The sequence below is a fragment of the Diceros bicornis genome, unplaced genomic scaffold (genome assembly GCF_020826845.1).
Source record: "Diceros bicornis minor isolate mBicDic1 unplaced genomic scaffold, mDicBic1.mat.cur scaffold_67_ctg1, whole genome shotgun sequence".
NCBI classification, from domain to species: domain Eukaryota; kingdom Metazoa; phylum Chordata; class Mammalia; order Perissodactyla; family Rhinocerotidae; genus Diceros; species Diceros bicornis.
Genome location: NW_026691553.1, coordinates 2896281 through 2918371, shown reverse-complemented (window position 1 = coordinate 2918371; position 22091 = coordinate 2896281). Strand labels below are relative to the sequence as shown.

Below are 22091 nucleotides of genomic sequence, written 5' to 3'. Positions count from 1 at the left end.
AACACAGAAGTGTGTTTTTTAGTAGGAACATCATAAACCATTCTATGGATGTTCCATTCTTTAACTGTTGCAAAGAGAATGTTAGTGTTTTGGGCTTTTAAAGTTTTATTATGGAAATTCACTGACATGCACCAAAGTTGTCGGGATAGTAGAACTGTAAGGACACTGTGGGACCGTCCCTAGACCATGATTTTGCTTGATCTCTGGCCCCCCGGCCCCCTCCGGGAGAGGTTATCAGAAATCCCCTCAGACATGATACCGTTCCTTTAGTGAGTATTCAGCCCGGATCCCTAAACCATAAGGACTCTCTTTTTATTCAGCAAAACCGCAATGCCACTATCATACTTGAAAAAGTTAACAACCGTTCTTCAACGTCATCAGGTGCCCAGTCAGTGTTGAAATTTCCAGTTGTCCCATAGGTATCATAATGTGGCTTTGTGGTTTTGGGGGGTTTTTGTTTCACTGTTTGTGTGAATCAGGATCCAGATCGATCAACAGGCCTCTAGGCCTCTCCGTCTGCAGGTCCCCCGCCCCCGCTCTCTGCTCTCCCCCGCTGCGGGTCTCGGCCGCAGAATCTGGTCCTGGCCCCGCAATCCAGGGTCCCCCGTCTGGGTTTTGCTGGCAGCCTCCCGAGACAGGTACCCACAGGCTGTGTCGGGCCCCAGCGCCTTGTGGTCCGGAAACAGACAAGAATACGTAAACGCATTAAAAAAACAAGGTTATCTCCTGGCCTGACAAGTGTCACAGAGAAATCAAATTTGAGTGGCAGGAGCGGGTGGCAGCTTCTGGAGTCAAGGAGAGGACATTTGTGTCGAGATCTGCCACGTGAGGGCACCCCAGGCAGCGCTCTTGGCCAGAGGGAGTCTCATGGGCAGGAGCCGGAGGACTGGGAGAGGGGTGGAAGGAGAGGATGGTGGCAAGGAGGCCGGCGGTCAGGCTGGGGGCCGCGGCCGGGGAGGAAGCTCAGGTGTCCCCACCCTGCAACAGGGCAGCTGGGAGGTTAGCTCTCGGGTGGGAAGCGGCCCTGGGCTTCAGAGCGCCGAGCGCAAGCAGAGGCCTCTGTTAGGATGCCGTGGTGCAGGGCGGGCGGTAGGGGCCTTGGCACATTCGGAGGGAGGTGGGCTCGGAGCACAGGGATGTGAGGGGAGGGGACACCCGGCTTTCTCGCAGAGGAGTCGAGGTGGGGCGAAGTGACCCCAGGGATAGCTCAGAAGAAGCACAGGGCCAAGGAGTAGGGGACACTGGGGGTGGCCACCAGTGGCCTTTTTCAGCATGCAGTGTATCAGGAAACAGTAACGACTGCCGGCCCTCCCTGAGCACGTACAATTTGTGGGTCGCGGTTCAAGCGCTTCTCTCAGACGTGTCTCCTCTGTGCCTTTTATCAGTGGCGTGCTCGCGGCTCCCCGGTGAGAAAGCCGAGGCAGAGCGGCCCAGGAGGAGCTCGTGCATGCGCAGGAGCCAGGACCCCGGCAGGGTCATGCGCTCCCCTTCTCCCCGACCCCTCTTCTCGCACGCGGGTTCCCATGCTTTTGTGATTTGTCTTCGCAGCGGCATCGACCCCTCTGCTCGGATCCTGAAGGGCGTGATGCGGGTCGGCCTCCTGGCGAAAGGCCTCCTCCTGCGGGGAGACAGGAGCGTGCAGCTGGCCCTGCTCTGCTCCCAGAAGCCCACGCACAGCCTGCTGCAGAGAGTCACGGAGCAGCTGCCCCAGCAGCTCCCGGTAAGGTTCCCGGCCGCCACTGTGTGTCGGGCTCCCAGCGGGTGGGACTGTGTTTCTGCAGGACGTGAAGAAACGGGAGATGTCACCGTTAGACACAAACCAGTTTGTTTTTACAGACAGTGGAAAAGAGAGAGCTGTGGGACTTTGGGGTTCCTCTATAAAGGGAGGCCAGGGTAAAACTGGGCAACAGTCTAATTGTCTCACCACTGAGGGTGGAAACGTACGTTCCATCCACCCGAGTTGACTCGGCCTTACCCAGCCATCGAAAAGGGTAGGTGGTGGCGAAACCTGCACGGAGACCCTTTGTGGAGGTGGTGACTGTGAGGTTCATGTCCACAGAAAGGCCTTCTGCCTGGATGCAAACCCACCCTTTGGACTGGGGGGGATGGACTTTTCTCTAGAGCCTCTCCTCTGTTGTCATAGTTCTAGATGATGGGGGAAGAGTGAGCTCATGCCGTGATTTAAATCGGTCATCGTAGATGAACAAGTCAGTTCCCAGGGTGGTCTCTTCTTCCTAATCTGTCGCTGTTCCCGAGAGAATTCAGCATCGCTCCTCTGCCTCGCTCGGTGAGCTCGGGGGGCCGGCAGACCCAGGCCTGCCCTCCAGGCTCTTGCTCTGGTCAGGAAACAGAATAAACACACAGAAGCCACTTCCCAGTTTATCTTGTGTGAGGAAATTAAAACCTGAGGCCAGGTAGAGAGCAGCTGGGGAAAGTGGGGGCCACGTCAGGACGGTGGGAGGGGTGTGTCCTAACAGAGGATGGAGCATGTGAGGGAAGAGCTGAGGGACAAGGAGAGGCCTTGAAAGATGGGGGGCAGTATCCCACATAGAAGGACCTGGGCCTGCAGAGGCCAAGGGGCAGGGGACCCCAGGAGAGGCATGCCTGAGCAGAGGAGAGCCTGGATCAAGCCAGGCCTGAAGGCCGTGTGAGGAGGTAGGACTGCATTCTCAGGGCAGCGGGGAGCCTGGAGAGTTTTAAGCAGGAGAGTGATGTGCTCTGACTTCACTGATCTAGTCACTCATTTCCCCGTCACCCACAGCATGACAGTTTTCTGCTAAATGCTATAGGGGTGCAGAGATGGCTCAGATGCAGGCCCTGTCTTCTGGAACCTTGCAGCCCAGCGGCTAAGAGAAGCCCTAAGAAGATGGCCAAGGCTGTGGGCGAGCTGGCACTGGGCCCCACGCAGTGACGTAGATGACCCTGGGGGCTGCCTCAGCAGGGGGACCCTGAGACGGGAGGGGTAGCGGTCGAGAGAAAGGGGCATGTCAGGTGGGAGAGCGGCCTGAGGCGCGTGTGCGTGCGTGGGAGGCATCGGAGGGCGGTGAGGGCAGTGGACGGTGTATGCTGCGAGCCCCGGGCTAAGCTGTCCCGGGCAGGAACCCCGAGGATCCACACGGGAACCCCAAGGTAGGCCTTGCATTCGCTGTTCCCCACACGGAGATGCAAAGCACAGTGAGGTCCAGCGAGGCCGGGGGAAGCGTTTGACCCTGCAGTCTGACCCGGGAGTCCCCGTGCAGCCCAGTGTGGAAAGACAGCTTTGCCAGGGCTGAGGACAGCCGGGGTGCAGAGACAGCTACGTGAGGCTCCACGCCAGCTCAGGGCACGCTGGCCAAGCGTCTCGGGGGCTCCCAAACGAGCGAGGGGCCCAGTCAGGCCCTCTGGGCCTCTGCTCTTTGCAGCAAATCCTCCTTCATTGTGGAGTCTCCCCGGGATGCTGGGAACCAGGACGGGGCGTTCGAGTTCTCATGGCTGTGAGCAGGGGTCTCTTCTCCGTGAGACCCCCAGAGCGAGAGGCTGGTGGGGGCGAAGGCTAGGAGGCTGTAAGGGGAGGGGAGGTGGGGGGAATCCCACCGAGGGCTTATTGGAGTTTGCTTGTAAGTGACCACCCCTCTCAGGGTGTCCCCCAGTGAGGGGGCAGGGGCAGGGGTCAGAACGATGCCTGCACTTGGGGCGAGGGGAACCCTGGGCCTCCGTGGCAGGTGTGGGGTGGGGACCAGAGCCAGAGGGGCTTAGATCTTGCCTGGAGGCAGCCCCTATCCAGTGTCCTGTGAACCCCCCTCACCCCTGTGTACCCAGACGGTAGCATGTGACCAACCAAAGGGCCTTGCTCTTTCTACTTAATGACATCTCTTGGATCGCGTTCCATACTCGTGATTAGGACGATTCTTCTCTGTGGCTGATGAGAATTTTGTTGCCATTTGTCCATAACTGGCCGGGTCCTTCCATGGAGTCGGACATTTAGGCTGTTCCCAGTGTTCTGTGTTACCAGCAAGGCTACTCAGAGTGAATAAGCTTGTGCACACACCCCTCCCCACGTGTGGGAGTGCATCGTGGGGCAGAGTCACCAGGCCAGAGGCACGAGCTGGATGCTTCTGGCAATGTTGCCAGGTCAGCCTCCACCGGCAGTTCATAGACGCACGGATCTGCCCACCCAGCTGCTCCCCAGACTTGAGCTTTGTCCTTCTCACAGGGAAGGACACCGCGTTAGTTTTAATTTGCATCTCTTCTACCGTGGGGGTACTCTGTCGTTGTGTGAAAGGGGGCACTTCTGTTTCCTTTTCTGCCAACTGTCTGTGATGCACTCGCCAATTTTCTTGTTGTATTGCTGGTCTTGTTCTTATTGAGCTGTGGGTGTTCTTTACATATGAAGGCATCCCATGCAGGCTCCACTGTCTGTACACATGTGTGTTCCTGGGGGCGGGGCTGTCTCAGTCCCTTGGAGGTTTCTGACACGCGGTCCAGGGCCTGTCTCCCGACCACGTCCTTGTTGTTCACACTGCCTCTCAGTTGGAGTAACACAGTCTTGTGTTGTGTTTGCACCTCGTAGATGGTGACGGAGGACAAGTACGAGGTCTCCTCCGACCCTGAGGCCAACATCGTCATCTCCTCCTGCGAGGAGCCCAGGATGCAGGTCACCGTGTCCGTCACCTCGCCCCTGATGCGGGAGGACCCCTCCGTGGATCAAGGTGCGGCCAGGCCCTCTGTCCAGCCCCCTCCCCACCTGGGTGGCCTAGGGCAGCCGTCCATCTCTGCTCTGGGTGGGGTGGGGCGCGGCCAGTGGCCTTTGGGCACTCTGTCAGCCCGGGATGCCCTGGTCAGATAAGAGCGGGGCCTGGGGCAGTGGAGGAAACCAGCTGGTGAGGGGTGTCAGATGGCCAGAACCCGGCTGCGGGGCGCTCGGGGCCCCACACTCTTATCCTGACCCCGGGCCGGCGGGTGGACCTGCTCCTCCCTCAGGGGAAACCAGCTCTGCCCGGTCCCCCAGCCTCGGCAGGAGCTCAGATCGACTCCGTCCGTCTGTCCATAGCAGGGGCTGCAGCAGAGCCCCCTGCTCCCGGACATGGGCTCGGGGGCCAGAGGCAGACCAAATTGTCTGAGAGTGGAGGGGTGCTGGCCCAGGCCAGAGGGTGGCCAGGGCTCGAGTCACCGCCACGCAGTGAAGGCCAGCCGACAGCGACATGCTGTGTCTCAGAGCCACGGAACCTCCCGGAACAGCCCCCAGGATGGTTTTCCGAACTCCAGTCATTCTGGACCCCCCTCCTGATTGTTGTGTCACAGCCAAAGGCCGCGAACTACTAGCGTTTGTCTTTAAGTCAATTCATTTTTAAAGAGGGGCGCCTTTGAACCGTATGTGGAAAGCCATTGCCAGTTGTCACAAATAGAGTCTCTAAAAAATAAATACAGTGGGAAAGACAATAATGCCATTAAATTGCAGCTGGGGGCCCCAGGCACAGACGGGGGGTGGTTGGGAACGGTAGAAAGCCTTACGGATCCGGGGCCCTGCCTGGAAGGAAGCCCCGTGACAGGCATCCTGAGACAGGCCACAAGCCCAGGTGCTGGGCCACCAGGCGCCGCATTTCCCGTCAGGTGTCCGGCCCACTGCTGCCCGTCGCGGCCAGTGGCTTCTAACCCCCCCCCACCCCACCCCCGCAGACACAGCCTGTCACCTCCATCTCAGCCCTGAGGGGTAATTCGCCTGCCCTGCGCGATGGGCAGATACCAGGCCTGGGATCCTGGGGGTGCTTGTGGGCGAAAGTGAAACCCGGGCTCCATCCTGTGATGGAAGTAAGCCAGGGCCTCCTCGCCTGAGAGGAGGAGCACATTCCTGGAGCAGTAACAATAAGAAAGAAAAAACGGACCTCAATTTCTCCCAGACACGGGGGCCTTGGTCATCGATGACGGGACAGGTTCACATCTGACCCACTTTCTCCCTTTTAATTCTGCATCTAGAAGTTTCTGGAAATCTGGTGCAATTCAGTTTTCCGTCAGATATGTAATTTGCTAACCAAAGAGTCGGTGCGGAGGGCGCTGGGTCACAGGCATGAGCTCCTTCCCCGTGGGAGCACGGGGCCTCCGAGGAGGCAGGGTTCTCACGGAAGTGCTCTCCGGTCCTTGCAGAGTCGGGGGAGAGAGCATCTGGGGGAAGCATGTGTCTTCCAGATAAGTAAGATGAGGCCCAGCGTCGAGAGCCTGGTGTGCGTGGCCCAGGAGGGGAGCGGAGTGAGAAGGGGCGCCCGGCCCACGTGCCCTCGGGAACCCGCTCTCCTTTTTCTTCTAGAAGGAGTGGAGGCGCCTGAGCCCGACCCGGGAGATGTCCTGAGCCCGGAGAAGTGCCTCAAGTCGCTGGCCGCCCTGCGCCGCGCCAAGTGGTTCCAGGTCAGGGGGCAGGGGGAGGAGGGGGCGCAGGTCAGTCCGTCTGTCCTGCCGGCTGCATGCCTCAGCCGTGCGGGCTCTGAACACAGGCGGAGGACAGACACCTGGAGGCGGCTCCTTGCCGAGACTCACCTGACAGAAGTCACCTCCTGGCCAATGGGGTGGGGACTTGAAAGGAGTGATCGTGGCTCTGGGGTTGGGGACGCCACGGCCACCTGACGGCCATGCCGGGGGCTCAGAACGGGGCCAGTTTAGTTGACTGGTGCCCACATGGGAGTGGGCTCCGCTCCCAGCCGCTGCCCTTGAGGCCGGCCGGCCTGTGCCCCCTGGAGTCCCTCCCCGGCCTCCACTGCCGGGACAGACCCCCCTGGCTGGCCTCACCACCCCAGGGTCAGCGGTTGTTCCCCGCCCCGCGCCTGTCCCCTCGTGGCCACGTGCACGCGGTTCCCGCAGCTGACGGTGCACTTCTTCCCCGAAGGCACGAGCCAGCAGCCTGCAGCCGTGTGTGATCGTCATCAGAGTCTTCCGGGAACTCTGCCAGCGCGTGCCCACCTGGGGCGCCCTGCCGGACTGGGTAAGGCAGCACCGGGCGGCCAGCCCACCCTGGGAAGCCCCCCGAGGGCCTCATTTCCTCCAAGACAGCTGTCCCCCATCCCGGGGCTCAGCTTTCCAAGATGGGGCCCACAGAAACCTGAGCATCTGGAGAGGGAGATCAGGGTGGGCACCTCGGGGTCCCCCATGACCAGGAAGAGCCTGCTGGGGGCACAGCCACGTTCGATTGCCATTTTCTTAAACCCATGGCCTCGCAGACAGAACCAGGTGGCTTAAAAATGTGGGAGCGCTCTGGGGAAACGTGGCACCTCTGCCTGGGCCTGCGGCGTCAGTGCAGAGGACCGGCCAGGACAGGGAGCCGGGCCCCATGCTGGCTCCACGGCGGCCTCTGGGCGGCCTGGTGCACCCCCCGCTCCCATTCAGGGGAGACCCCCTGCAGCTATGACACCTGGGTTAGTAGGCCCCAGAGCCCGTTGGTGGGGAGAGGAGAGCAGAGAGAGTGCAGCGCCCCGTGGCCCCTGAATCCCCAGGCTGCTGTGTTGTGAGACCCCCAGGTCCCCACCCTCTTCGGGGAGTGCCTTGGAGAACGAGTTCCTCCTAACCCTCGGGACGCTGGTTTGCAGTGTTTACCCTCCATGGGCTTTAGCTCATGGGAAAACTGAGGCGTAGAGAGTGAAGGAAGCAGCCCATGGTCCTGCCAGGAGGTGTCGGGCCCTAGTGCCCACCCTCCTCCGAGAAGTTCAAGGGTGGGTGGGAGTCAGGGAAAGAGCTGGGAGGGGCCTCCCGTCCCAGGGCCCCTGGAGACCCCCGGCTGAGCCCACAGAGCCGCTGGGGTGGGAGGCGGGCTGGCCGAGCTCTCTCCAGGGAGACTCAGCGTCTCCGTCTCTGTCCCCACCCGGCCCAGGCCATGGAGCTGCTGGTGGAGAAGGCTCTGAGCAGTGCGACCGGGCCCCTGAGTCCCGGGGACGCCGTGAGACGGGTCCTGGAGTGCGTGGCCTCGGGGACGCTCCTAATAGGTCAGTCCCTGCCGGCCGGGGAGCCTGGACACTGGAGCAGAAGGGGGGACCGGGACGGCCTTGGTGGGGAGATTTCCGAGGGAAAAACCAAGAGTTCAGATAACGGGTTCTGCCCGAGACGTTCACCGCGGCGTAGTTGGCGGGAGCGGAAAGAGAAAGAAGGCCTCACGCTGTCTCACGAGCGTTACACACGGAAGTGGTTTCCAGTTATCCTGGTGCCGTTGGATGATATCGTATTAAGTGACGAGATTAATGCCCTGGGCCCGTGTGTGTGCCTTTTATGTAACTACACACTCGCACACGTGCACACACGAACACAAAGGCCGGGGCACGGGGGGAGGGCTGTCCCGGGTGAGACGCCCCCCAGGGGAGACCCTTTGCCAGCTGAGGGTCCGTGGGCGCCTGGGGTGCAGTCGTGGACCCAGCGCTCAGACCCTCAGGCCCCCGGCACTGCAGGCCGCAGGGGCGGTCTATCACGAGGGTGCTCTCTCCTTCCTTGCTGCCTCCGCCCCCCCACAGACGGGCCCGGGCTCCAGGATCCGTGCGAGAGAGAGCAGACGGACGTCCTGGGGCCCATGAGCGCCCAGCAGCGGGAGGACGTCACGGCCAGCGCGCAGGTAGGAGGCGCACCAGGCCCAGCCCAGTTTGCAGCTGCCTGGCGTCCCAGGAAGTGGTGTGGGGTCCCCTCCCCTTGCTCCCTCCCCTGCAGAGTAGGAGGCCCGGGGGAGGGAGCCTGTGCGGGGTGGGGGGTGGGGGGCGGCTCAGAGCTGGAGCCTCCAGCTGTCCTAGGATAGGCGCAGGTGTGGGGCCTCGGGCTGGGCCTGTCGCTCACCCCCTTCCCCGGCCAGCCTCAGGCACGGCGGCAGAGCCCCCAGCTGTGGTCTCGCTGTGGTCTCCTGTTCCTTTGCAAGTTTATTGAGGAGAAAGGCCCCCGGGGGTTCAGAATTCACACTGGGTCTGGGCTTCATGAATCGCCTTTGATGGAAAGAGTCAAGTTGCTGCTGATCAGAGCCCAACTGGAAGGGGCTTGGGGTCCCCGCAGTGAGGCAGAAAAGAGCTGCTGTGCTGTGCCCAGGGGCTTCCAGCAAAGTCCTGCTCCAGTTCTCCACGCCCGAGGGGGCCCTGAGCTGGAAGGGGCGGGCGGGGTGCTGACGGGCTGTCTGTCCCCAGCACGCGCTGCGCCTGCTGGCGTTCCGGCAGATCCACAAGGTCCTGGGCATGGACCCCCTGCCGCCCCCCAAGAGCAGGCCCGGGGCGCGCTTCCGGAAGAGGCTGCGGGAGGCAGCTGAGGCGGCGGAGGACGAGGGCCCGAGGAAGCGGGGCCGGCAGGGCGGGGAGGGGCCCGTGTGAGCGGCCTCGCCCCCGGACGGACCTGCTGCCGCCGAGTGGAGTGGCCGAGTCATCCCCGGCGTTGGACACTCGGGATTTCCGTTTGAGTAACGTTCTGTGGGTTTCCTTAAAAACACTTGTGCTGGATCATTGGAGAAGTCGCGTCATTGGGGGTGAGGGCCGCCGGGCAGCACCCCGCACCCCGAGCCTGCCCCACGGGGCAGAGGCGCAGCGCGGCGATCTTAACCCGGGCGGTTCTCCCAGGCTAGCTTTAAATCCCCCCGGGGCCTCAGAGGGTGTGGGTGTCCCAGCCGCCGCCTCCAGGTGCCCCGGGACAGGCGTGGGGCCCCGTGTGGGGAGGGCTGGCCCGGGGAGGCAGGCCGGCGTGGGGACCAAGCCCGAGGGCGCCCAGGCCCAGCCTGCTCCAAACACCGCCTCCCGGCTGCCCAGTGTGGAGATGGCCCCGCGGCCGGAGGGCTGCAGGCTGGAGCTGGGCTCGTCCCCCATCCCCCGGGGGGCGGTGGCAGGGCCGAGGGGCGGTGAGGATGCAGGCTGGGCTCCCCCCGGCCCCCCAGAAACATCTGTGACCCGACAGTCTGCCCTGACCCCGAGACCCCCCACGCCATCCCACCAAGTGCCTTCTACCTGCAGAGGAGCCGCTCTGTAACGTCCCGTGTCGGGTCGGGCTTTGCCTTGCGGCCGGTCATTCCCCATCCTCCCCGTGTAGGTCCAGCCCGCCTCGGGAGCAGGCCCGGGGCCGTGCCTGGCGCAGGGCACGGGGTCAGGCGCCTCTTGGCGCTGGTGGGCGTGGGGGCGCCCCTGCCCAGCCCCCGCCCCCACGCCCAGCCTTCCAAACCTCCCTCTTTGCGGCCAGTTTTCTTGGCCGCTGCCCAGCGGCACTGAAAGAGAAAAGCCCATCTTTGGGCCATCGCGATCTACAGTCACTTGAGCCCTTGGATTTCACGTCTGTGATGGAGGGACGGCCTGTGTGTGGCTTCACGTCTCATGTCTTCGTAGACCCACCGGGAAGTTGGGGGGGCGGGGGGGGGAATAAAGGAGATCCGCTTGTCTCTCCGTGTGGGCCGTCCCGTCCTTCGCTCGGGGTCCTGCTGGGTCCTCCCGCCGCCCCTCCGGGCTCGGGCAGGGGCACCTGACCAGCGGCATTGCTCCCCAAGGCTCCGAGGCCGCGAGTGGACAGGGAGGAAGTCCCAGGGCCTGGCGCTGCCCAGGGGCTGTGCCCCCAGGTGTGGGCCCTCAGGCCATCTCTACACCAAGGTCCCCTGGGGGAGCTGAGAAGCCCGCTCCACGGGCCCCACCCACCTGCGGGACTCGGCTGAGAGGCATTCATCTCACACATAGCCTGGTCCGGGAGATATGCCGCGGGACCATCAGCAGGACAATTGGGGGCCTGGAAGGCTTCCTGGAGGAGTGGGCAGCCAAGCTGAGTTGGGGGTGGCTCTCTGCCTGCAGGCCCCCACCAAGAGTTCCCCTGAAATTTTCCCAAATCCCTGTCACCAACCTCAGGGTGGTGAGGGCTCAGACGGGGAGGCCTGGTCACCACAGCTTCCAGCCCAGGGCATCCCCATGCCGTGGTCGGGGGCTGACGGGGAGAGGGCAGGGAGAGGAGCCGGGAAGGTGTGTTGGACAAGGTGGCAACGGCCCATAGTGGGAGCGGCATGTGTCAGCGGGCACAGAGCATGCTGGGAGCACAGGCCAGGCCTGGGGGACAGCCAGGACCCCCTTTGCAGAGCCCAGTTCTAGAAGGTGCATTACCTACCAGAAACAGGAAACAGCTGGCCTGGCTGCTGCTACCTCCCCAGGAGGGCAGGCTGCTCTGCTCTCCCTCAGGGCCGCTTCCTGAGGGGCCGCCGCGTGCCTCTTGCAGGCGCCCAACAACACCTGCGGGCAGAGCCGCCCCTCAGCTGGTCCTGGCCGCAGCCGCAGACCGGGCGCAGGGCACGCGTCCAGGGGAGGGTCCGGCATTCACCTCACGCCAGGGAGCTTCACCCACACACGCCCTCTCCCCCTGTGCATCTCCGTCAGCGGCTCTGCCCTTCCCTCAGCTGCCCGGGCTGGCCACCGCCACTGCTGGGGAGCCCTCCTGGGTTGCTTTGTGCTTGGAGCCAAGCTACCAAGAAGTCTTGTTCTGCTTTCCACTCACAGTGGCACTCTGCTGATTCAACCCTCTGGCGGCGGGCACTCCGGATAAAACTCAGGATTGCACTTAGGATACAACTCCAAACCCCAACAAAGGCCCCATAAGAACCTATCTGACACCCTCTCTGTCAAGAACTCCACTTCACACCTGCCAGTGTCTGCCAATCCTCAGACCAGGCAAACTTGTTCCTGCCCCAGGGTCTTTGCACATGCTGTTCCTGCTGCCTTAGTAAGCTCTTCCCCTGACCTGGATGGCCAGCGACACCTCCCTCCTTTGGCTCAGATGTCACCTCCTCAGAGAGGCCTCCTTGACCACTTCAATCTGTGACATCACCCTATTCATTCTCTTTATAGCACACATCACTGACGAGAGGCAATTGTGACCTGCCTTCCCGCGGGGGTGGGACTTCTCTGCGGCAGGAAGTATGTCTGCCTCGCTCACCCCGGGATGCCCAGGTCTAGAACAGGCTAGGTACATCGTGGTCGCTTAATAAACACGTTCAAGCTTGAAGCCACATTCTGACGCGCAAACACGAGTCTCGGTCAGAGGAATGTGCCTCCCGGCCGCCAAGAAGACACCGCTTGTTGCCGCCTCGTCCCGGGAGATGAGTGTCACGGTTGAGGCGAGAGGCCTCGGCTGGGGCAGTGGCCACAGGGTGAAGGGGGGGGAGCGGGCGCCTTCGCGGCGAGGACGCGGGGCGTGTGCCAGTCGCAGCTGCCCCCGCGGAAAGCGCCGCGTCCTGCGCCGGGGACCCGCGCGCAGCGGCCTCCCTCCGTCCCCCGGGCAGAGGCGGCCGGGGGCCTCGCAGCCCTCTCCGCCGGGCCGCCCCGGCTCCCCAGAACGACGGATGTCGTCTTCGCCACCAGGCGGTCGGAAACCCATCCTGTTGACAGTCCACCCTGCCCCCAGCGCCTCCGAAACACCGAGCTGAGGCGACGCGACAGGGAAGCAAGCCGTGGCTGGCGAGTGCTGGGTCCAGACGGGTGGCACGTCTGAGCGACAGCTGCCCGCCGGCCGCACGGGCCGTGGCCTCGGGGCTTCCCCTCCAGCCCTCCCTCCCGCCAGAGGGCCGGCGGGGGCGCGCGGGCGCGGGGGCGCGGGGGCGCGCGCGGTTGCTGGGAGACGGCGGTGCGCGCGCGCGGGCGGGGCGGGGCGGGGCGCGGGCGGGCGGCGCGGGAGGGGCGGGGGCGGCCCCTGGGCCCACGGCGGGCGCGCCAGGGGCGGGGGAGCGCGTCCGGCTCGGCGGCTCGCCCGGGGGCGGCGGCTCCCTCTTCTCCCGGGGCGCCTGCTGGTTTGGCGTCCAGGGCTGAGAAGCTGTTTCAGGGCAGTGGATTAAGGCTCTGCTGAGCGAACAAGCCAGAGGACCCGGGTTTCTCCTGAAGGGGGAGAAGGTAGTCTGGGGCGGGGGGAGTAGCACCCCGTTTACATCTGCCCAAGTGCTGAAAAATAAAATGTATTGGAAAACAGATCTCTGCAAATAAAATGTATTGGAAAACAGATCTCTGCACACCCATGCTCACAGCAGCAGGATTCACAGTCGCCAACATGTGGAAGCATCCCAAGTGTCCACGGATGGATGATGGGTAAACACAATGTGTCCATCCACACGCTGGAATATTAGGCAGCCATGAAAAGGAAGGAGATCTTGACACCTGCTCCAACGTGGATGGACCCCGAGGACATGACGCTCAGTGACCTGAGCCAGACACAGAAGGACAGACACTGTGTGATCCCCTCGCAGGAGGCCCCTAGAGGAGTCACAGCCACAGAGACAGAAAGTGGATAGTGGGGCCAGGGGCTGAGGAGGGGAGGGGAGTCAGTGTTTCCTGGGGACAGAGTCTCAGTTTGGAAGGATGGAAAGTTCTGGAGACGGATGGTGGGGATGGGTGCACAACAATGTGAATGTGCTTCATGCCACTGAGCTGTGCACTTAAAATAGTTAAGATGGTCGCTTTCATGTCTATTTTAACACACAAACTTTTTTTTAATGCATTGGGTTTTTCCCATTATGAAGAGAAACAAACCATTGTCACTGTGTGTTTCCCTCCAGTCGGCTCATTTTCTGCACGCTGGCTTGTAGCTGGGCTGTTTCTACCATCTTGATTCCCGTTTTTCTTCACTTGACGTTATAACACCTTTGATTTCTCACGTGTGTTCAATGTGCTTCGATATACTTTTTCTAATTTAATTCTTCTGGAGACCTTACCAGACAAATGTCTTTTTCTTTTTTATTGTGGTAAAATGCACAGAATATAAAATTCAACACTTTAAACTATTTCAAAGTGTATGACAGTGGTTTTTGGTATTTTCACAATGTCGCACATCCATCACCACTATCTAACTCCAGAACATTCCATCACCCAAAAGAAACCCCGTCCCCATGAGCAGTCACTCCCCACCCCCTCCCCAGGCCCTGACAACCATGAACCCACTTTTTTTTTGCTCAGGAAGATTGGCCCTGGGCTAACATCTATGCCCATCTTCCTCTACTTTATATGGGATGCTGCCAAAGCATGGCTTGACAAGTGGTGCATCGGTGCACGCCCGGATCCAAACCTGTGAACCCTCGGCCGCCACAGCGGAGCTCGAACACTTAACTGCTTGCACCACCGGGCCGGCCCCCGTGAACTGACTTTCTGTCTGTGGATGTGCCTGTTCTGGACATTTCACATCAATGGAATCACGCACTTGTCCTTCTGTGTCTGGTTCTCTCACTGAGCATCGTGTGTTCAAGGTCCACCCACGGCGTAGCTGGTTCAGGGCTTCCCTCCTTTTCACGGCTGCATAATATTCTAATGTGTGGATGGACACATTGTGTGGATCCATCATCTATCGATGGACATTAAAGTTGTTTCTACTTTTGGCTACTATGAAGAGAGATAATTTTTAATAGCTGCATAATATTCCACCAAATGAACATACTCTGATTTGCTTAACCATGCCCCTACTGTTGGGCATTTAAATTATTTTCAAATTATAAATAATATCTCCACAAACATGTTCCTAAACAGTTGGGATTCTGTCCCTCTGACAGAAACCCAGGAATGGAATTTCTCCATCAAACATCATAAGACATTTGAAACGTCCATGGGCAAGATTGCGTCCCATCAGAGCTCTGCCAGGTTCCCCCATTATAAACGAAGGAGCCCCATTCACTGCCCCCAGGCCAGGACTGTGCCTTCTCATTTTTTTTTTTAATTTAATTTTATTTATTTATTTTTTCCCCAAAGCCCCAGTAGATAGTTGTATGTCATAGCTGCACATCCTTCTAGTTGCTGTACGTGGGACGCGGCCTCAGCATGGCCGGAGAAGCGGTGCGTCGGTGCGCGCCCGGGGTTCCGAACCCGGGCCACCAGCAGCGGAGCGCGCGCACTTAACCGCTAAGCCACGGGGCCGGCCCCTCATTTTTTAAAAATACTTTTCTGCACACGGATGTAAGTTGCACAGTTAGGTTGCACTGCGCTTTGTCTTGTATCCTCAACTGCCAGTCTTCCATTTTCTCATTCGTCCAACACGTGTTCATCGAACACCTACACAAGCCACGGGCCGTCACTCATATGGCCTCCCTGTGTCCACCATTGAGAACGTTGACATTTATTCAATCAGCAAACATTCACCAGCTTCCCTGGGAGAAGCCAGAGCTGAACGAGAAGCTGTCACTTCACGCAGTGAGGGCGTCTCCAGGCTCTGGTCCCAGCATAGCCCTTTAACGTATCAGCCGTGGGGTGTCCAGACCAGCTCGCTTCACCCCGCTGAGCCTCTGAAAAATGGGATTAACACCAGTAGCACCAACCTTGCAGAGCTGTGGGGAGAACTCATTAAAAATGCACTTTTTAACGCTTGTTGCAGAGAAAGGTTCAGCCTCTGGGACACGGGCCGGCGGAGGGCAGGCGTGGGGGAAAAATGGGCGATTAAGACGGAAATCACATATGGAACGGTGCCCCTCTCGGCTTCCAGAACGCTGGCCGCCAGGCGGCGAGAAAAGCCCTACAGGTGTTTCTGATGTTTGGGGACCCCCCCCCTCAGTGGCCAGTCCCCCCATAATCCCCCCAGAGTGAAGCCGCCCCCATGGTGAGGAGCTGCCAGCTCCTCTCATAAAATCAGCCAGGGAAGAGACCAAAACCATAAAAGACAACAAAACATTAACATAGAGGAAGGAGACGATGAGAACAGAAGAAAGCCGTTCTAGAAAAGCCGTGACGTGTATATTATCCTCCAGGAGCTTATAGAAGATGCAGTAGCCAGGAGACAAGTTTAAGTCTGCCTTCTGAAATGGAATAGTCAAAGAACCAGAAAGAGCCCTTGGAAATTAAAAACCTGATCGTCAGGGGCCGGCCCGGTGGCTTAGCGGTTAAGTGCGTGCGCTCCGCTGCGGCAGCCCAGGGTTCACCGGTTCGGATCCCGGGCGCGCACTGACGCACCACTTGTCAGGCCGTGCTGTGGCGGCGTCCCATATAAAGTGGAGGAAGATGGGCAGGGATGTTAGCCCAGGGCCAGTCTTCCTCAGCAAAAAGAGGAGGATTGGCAGATGTTAGCTCAGGGCCGATCTTCCTCACAAAAAAATAAAAACCTGATGGTCAAAATGAAAATGTCAACGGAAGGGTTGGAAGAAACAGAAGAATGAGAAGAGAAAAATAAAAAATGTAGGAAAGAAAATAGAAAGGTCAATCCAGGAAGCCCAATTTATGACAAAGAAGAGTTCCACCAGGAGAGAACAGAGAAGCCAACGTGGAAGGAATCCCCAGTGATACCATTCAAGGAAGCTCGCCAGGAACGGAAGGCCGGACAGAGCCCATCAACTCTCCGGGACACAAACCCAAAACAAGGGCACAAACCAGGAAACAGGGATATACCTGGACCAAAGAAACAGGCGCTACGTCCCAGGAATCCCCGGGTGCAGAAGAAGACGGGGGCTGAGTGGAGAAGTTAGTTCCATCAGAGGGGCTGGAGGAGAGAGAGAGTCACAGACACAAAAACAAAGGCCATCACTAACTCCAGGAAAATCAGAAAACAAGTCCTAGAAAAGAAAAGAGTGCCTTAGTGTACACTGCTTATTATATGTAAGTGGACAACACTCACGTATAATAACATAAGCACCGAATATTCCATTTAACCAAGAACTGTGATGTAACTATTGGGAGAGCAGCAGGCCTAAGAGAGCTAAATGTCGACCTTCAGGAGCAGGAAAGCCATGGACAACGTTCCACCGATAAATCGAGAGACGTGTACAACATTATTTGGAAATTTGGAAGCAAATAGCAGAGAAACAGCCAATAGAAACTACAGTGGCAGCCCTCGGCGGGTGAGACATACATTGGTTGCTTTGTTTAAAACATTTTTCTAAGCTTTGCACAGTCTTCAGCACACACCACAACACTCTACGGATATTGCGACTATTAATTTTTGTGTGTGTGTGAGAAGATCAGCCCTGAGCTAACATCTGCCAATCCTCCTCTCTTTTGCTGAGGAGGACTGGCCCTGGGCTAACATCCGTGCCCATCTTCCTCCACTTTATATGGGACACCGCCACAGCATGACCTGACAAGCGGCGCGTCGGTGCACGCCTGGGATCCGAACCGGCGAACCCCGGGCCGCCGCAGCAGAGTGCGCGCGCTTAACCGCTTGCGCCACCCGGCCGGCCCCGCGACTATTAATTTTGACAAGAAGAAAACACACGTACCCGTGAGGGTCTCATCGCTGAGTCAGGGAGCTTTACACGTTTTGGAGAACGCTTAAGAGCTTACTACGTACCATGAATATCGACACATTTCATTTAATAGATTGAGAAGTGCACCCACAAAGTCAAATAGATTTAAAAATGGGCCTGCTTATAAGAAAATAAAGATTCTGAGAGATCAGAGATCAGCAGACTACAGCCCACTCACCCCACAAGCTAAAAATGGTTCTTTACATTTTTAAATGGCTGGAAAACATCGAGAGAGTCATCATATTGCACGATACCTGAAAGGTATAGGAAGTTGACATTTCAGCAGCTGTAAATAAAGTTTTATTGCACCACAGCCGCGCCCGTTCGCTTACACCATATCTACAGCGGCTTTTGCGCTACAAAAGCAGAGTTGAGTAGTGGAGATGGATCATCTGGCCCTTTACAGAGAAAGTTCGCGGACTCTTGAGTCAGGGGATGAGGGGATGGGGACAGGGGATAGGGAGGACCAAGGAGAGATCCTGGAGCAGGCACAGAGGGGCAGGTCTTCCAACAGGCACGTCTTGCCTTCTGGTACCTTGTGGATCCCCCGTCCCCCTTCCTCCCACTTTCCCGTTTCATGCGATTCTGGGTTCATTTGTCCTGTGAGGGCCCACTGCGTGCCAGGCTCCAGGGATAAATGACTGCCCGACCCACAGCCGGTCCCTGCCCTGCCTCTCGGAGCATACGTTGTGTCAAGAGGAGCAGACCGAGGCAGGAGGGCAATCGACAAGAAGGAGTCAGACAGAGTAACAGGCAGTGATTGGGGCTTGGACGATGGGTGACCACCATGGGTGGTCAGGAAGGGTCTCTTGGAGGAGCCGGAAACGCCGAGAAGGAGCCAGCCTTGAGAAGAGCTGAGGGGAGCACATACGAGGAGGAGGAAACAGCACGTGCAAAGGCCCTGAGGCTGGCTGGTGCCTGAAGCATTTGAGGAACAGGAGCAAGTGGAGGGAGCTGACAGCAGAGGGGTGACAGCGGCCAGACCAAGCCAGTGGGGGGTGACAGTGAGAAGCCCAAGTTCCATCCTCAGCCAGATGGAAACCACGGGCAGGTCGTCAGCCAGGAAGTGACACAGACCCAGTTCACCCACATCGAACCTGCAGGCGTGGCTGGAAAACGACATGCCGGATCCACTCTACTCGCATCACAGGATGATGGGGCGAGGATGTGGGGGAGAGCACACAGCCTCCTCTCTGGAAGGCAGATCTGCCTGAAGCTCACCTCCGGCACCCCAAAAAAGCAGGTCGCCCCGAGAGCCCTTTCGCTCGACGCGAACCGCAGCTCTGGCTGCGGAGCAGCGGGGCAGCACGTTTCCTCGAAAGAGCAGAGCGGAGCGTTCCTCGCCGGGTCCCCGAGGCCCCTGGCAGGGAGGAGACGGCTAAATTTAAAGGCGTGCTAATTGGGGCAGTCCGATCCGGCCGCGCTCCAGGATCCGGCCCCACATCTGCCCGCCCGCCCTCCAGATCAGAGAGCTCGGTACGGCACTTTCTCTCTGGGGGTCCACCGTGTGCCCGACACCTCGCCAGGCGGCTGGCCTGTGGGCCCTGGGGCCGGACGGGCTGGGTTCGAAGGCCAGCACACCACCTCCCGTGTCCTGGGGCGAGCCCGGGCGCCCTCTGGGCCTCGGCATTCTCATCTGAGAAATGGGTACACTGAGGGTGCCTGCCTCACAGGTGACACCTCAGTACCTCTCCCCTCCCCATAGTCATTGGCTTAAAGAATATGTTCTGAGCACCTGCTGTGTGCCAGGTACAGAAGCCACAGCCGGGAATGGCCCCTGGTGTGAAGACTGCGTTTCCCACCTTCTCCTGCCCCAGGCTTTGGCCATGTGGCTAAGTTCCACCCAACGGGATAAAATGAAGGTGTCATGTGCGTCTTCCAGGAAGAGTCCTTAAAGGGAAGAGGTGCACCTTTCTCTGCCAACTTCCTGCTTCCTGTTGGCTGGAATGCAGATGGGATGGCTGGAGCTTGAGCAGCCATCTTAGATCAAGAGGTGGAAGTTCGTGTGCCAAGAAAGGCAGAGCAACGAGAGGGCAGGAGCCTGGGTCCCTGACACTGCTCAGGATTGCCTCCCCGGGAGAGGATTAATTTCTGTCTAATTCAAGCCTTTAGCACTTGGGGTCCTCCATCCCGTGTAGCCAATCCTAATCCTCACTGATGCATTATGTAAAGTGCCTGTCACACGGCTCCCTTTGTTCATTGCCTACAATGATTTTCATCCCTACTAGTAAGAATAAGAAACATGTCCTGCCTTTGAGAAGTTTGCAACCCCATTGGGGGAGTCTGCAGGCCTGACTTTTAGCCCCAACCAGCTGTGTGACCATGGGCAAGTAGCCTCGCCTTTCTGGCTCTCAGCGGCTCCAGTTCTAGCATGAACTCCAGGCATGGCTGGATCTCTCTCTCCATTTCTCGGCTCTGCCTTCCTCCAGGCAGGCTGCCAGGTCCCCGCCCATCACACAGTGAGACCAGAGAGCCAGGGTCCCCCTCGAGGGGTCCTTTCAGAGCACAGATGTGGGTTCTTGCTGCGAGAAGGGGTGGGGGCGCCCAAGAAGGCTTCATAAAAATGGCGCCGGTTGAGTTGGGCATGAGCTCAGAGATGCCAGCTGGATGGGGGGAAGGGCATTCCGGGCAGAGGGAACAGCCAGCGCAAAAGCATGCAAATGCCTGCAGTTCAGAGTTGGGACTGCTGGGTGCCTGGTGGGAGCAGGAGACGAGGCCAGGGAGGCAGAACACGAAGAACCCTGGATGCCGGACTGAGCGTTCTAGACTCTGTCCTGCAGGCGGCAGGGAGCTAGGGAAGGATGCAGAGCAGGGGAGGGCCAAGGTCACATTCTCCTCCCTGGGCGATGCAGCGGAAGGTGAAGGGTAGCAAGGAGAAAGACTAGGGGTGGCTGGGAGACCAGGGAGGGGGCCTCTTGTCACCTGCCTGCACCAGGCGGGTGGCCTGGGCGGGTCAGAGAATGTCTGGATGGAGGGTAGGGAGCCCAGGACTGGAGAATTCTGCAGTCGGATCCCATGGTGTGGCTACCAGCTGGCTTCAGGCTAGTAGAAGGGAAGGGCGAGTGCCCTTTGTGATCCAAAGTGACCAACGCTTGGGTGCCTCCAGGGACGGGGAGCTCACCCCTTCGGTAGCCCTGACCCAAATAAACCATGGACTGGAATCTGTCCCCCTAGAGTCAGGCACAGCTGAGTGCCCTGGGGGCCCCCTGCACCCCAGGCCAGCCTTTGGAGATTCAGGCACCTGAACCTGTCTCCTTAAGTCTCTCCTTCTCCAGTCTCAATGCCTCTGGTATCTCTGCTTATTCCTTCTGGAGCGGGGCCTTCCAGAGTGTGGGGCAGGACCCCTGGGGTCCCGGGGAGGATGTAGGTGCTCCTAGACACTAAGAATCGCACGAAGGAGAACGTCTCCGTGGGGTGCTAGGGCGTCCTGACGTGGTGAACGCGGGCTCGTGTCCGCGCTGGGCAGAGAGAAGGCGCCCCCGTCGTGGGGCCGGGGCGGCAGCGTCTCTCGTGGGAATCGGATGGTGCCGCTGGGTTTCCGCTGTGCGATTTTGATGCTGCGTGTCTATTTCGGGCAAGTGATGGTGGTTTGCCATATATGGTGGGCGCCTGGGGGACCCTACTGAATGCCGGCCGCGAGGTCCCCAGCCCCAGGTCCCAAGCAGTGCCGGCGGCTGGGAGGCGGGGCCACAGCCTGGGCCCGTCCCACAGCCAGATCCCTAGATGGAGCCCGGGGAGCCTGCTGGCCAGGAAACCCCTCGGAGGGAGGCCCCCTCCCTGCAAACGCCAGCTGGGAATAATGAATTACACTCCGCGAAGGAAAGACGCCCTCCCCTCCCTCTCCTCCTGCCCACGCTCCTCACTGGGGATAACCCTGGTGCCGGTTGGGGGCTCCCCTTCTGGAACTCTCCCCTCGGACTTATTCTCTCCTGGATAACAGGAATAGGGTCATGCATTTGTGTTGTGTCACAGCCTGGTGGTGGGGGGGCGGTTTCGACAACTGTTGAGGTTAGCACACATAGTTTCCTAGTTTTTGTTGCGTACTATCCCATCATGTGGCTGTTCTGTCACTCTCCTAACTGGGCCTCTGTTCCCAGAAATCATGAGATGCCTAGAGGCACCCACACTTAGCCTTGCAGGGGACAGAAGATTAAAGAGGGGACCCAGGCTGTCTGGGCATCTTGGTTTATCCCTGTCGGAGCAGGAAGGCGGCGGAGCTCACAGGGCGATCGCAGGGGGCCACGCCCAGGCGTGGCCATCAAGTTGACCTGAGACTGTCCTCTGAGGTCAAAGCCAGTGCTGCCCAGCCCTACAGAGGGGGAAACCGAGGCTGGAGTGGGAGCAGCCCCTGCCTCTGGCACAGCTGGGATGGCCCCAGGCACACCCCACTGTTCACCTCCAAGGAGGGCTGCTCCGCCAGGAGGCCTCAGTTCCCAATAGTTTTTTTTCTGTGGCCCCAATTTTCCCTTAATATTGATGATGATCATAACGATACCGATAGCAGGTGACATTTTTGGGCGCTTTCTTTGCGCCAGGCACCATCAGCCTTCTGAATGAGTCCCCCCCCATGGCAGAGGAGGTGACTGAGGGCGCTGGAATCACAGATTCAGAGGGTCCACTGTGTCGTCTGGGCTCCGCGGCTTGCTTACCTCCCCGGATGGGCAGCTCACTCCGCCTCCCCTGCCCGCGCGCACGAGCGCGGCACCCGCTTCACGCTCCAAGGCGTCGGCATCCGGGGTGGGCGGGGGTGCGCGCCCCGCGGCGCCAGGCCGGGAGCGGCGGGGAGCCCGCGAGCGCCACCAGCCCCCGCCCGGGCCGCGCCTGAGGCGCCGGGGGCCGCGGGGGCGGGGAGGGGAGGGGCCGGCGGCGGCGGCGGCGCGCGGAGCAGACCGCAGTGCGGCCGGCGCTAGGACCCGCGGGGGCCTCCCAGGCCGCGGCGCCTCCCGCTCCCCCC

The 22091-nt window shown here is 59.8% G+C and overlaps 1 protein-coding gene across 4 annotated transcripts in view; it reads left to right on the top strand.

Moving 5' to 3' along the window:
* ZFR2 (zinc finger RNA binding protein 2) overlaps positions 1-9424 on the top strand; it is a 39232-nt gene extending 29808 nt beyond the window's left edge. For all 4 annotated transcript variants that reach the window (XM_058537543.1, XM_058537542.1, XM_058537541.1 and 1 more), the window contains 7 exons: positions 1549-1720; positions 4550-4688; positions 6281-6378; positions 6854-6949; positions 7832-7943; positions 8463-8560; positions 9114-9424. In XM_058537543.1, the coding sequence (XP_058393526.1) occupies positions 1549-1720; positions 4550-4688; positions 6281-6378; positions 6854-6949; positions 7832-7943; positions 8463-8560; positions 9114-9293 (895 nt within the window). In that variant the 3' untranslated portion in view covers positions 9294-9424. The remainder of the gene's footprint in view (positions 1-1548; positions 1721-4549; positions 4689-6280; positions 6379-6853; positions 6950-7831; positions 7944-8462; positions 8561-9113) is intronic.
* The last annotated feature ends 12667 nt before the right edge of the window (positions 9425-22091 follow it).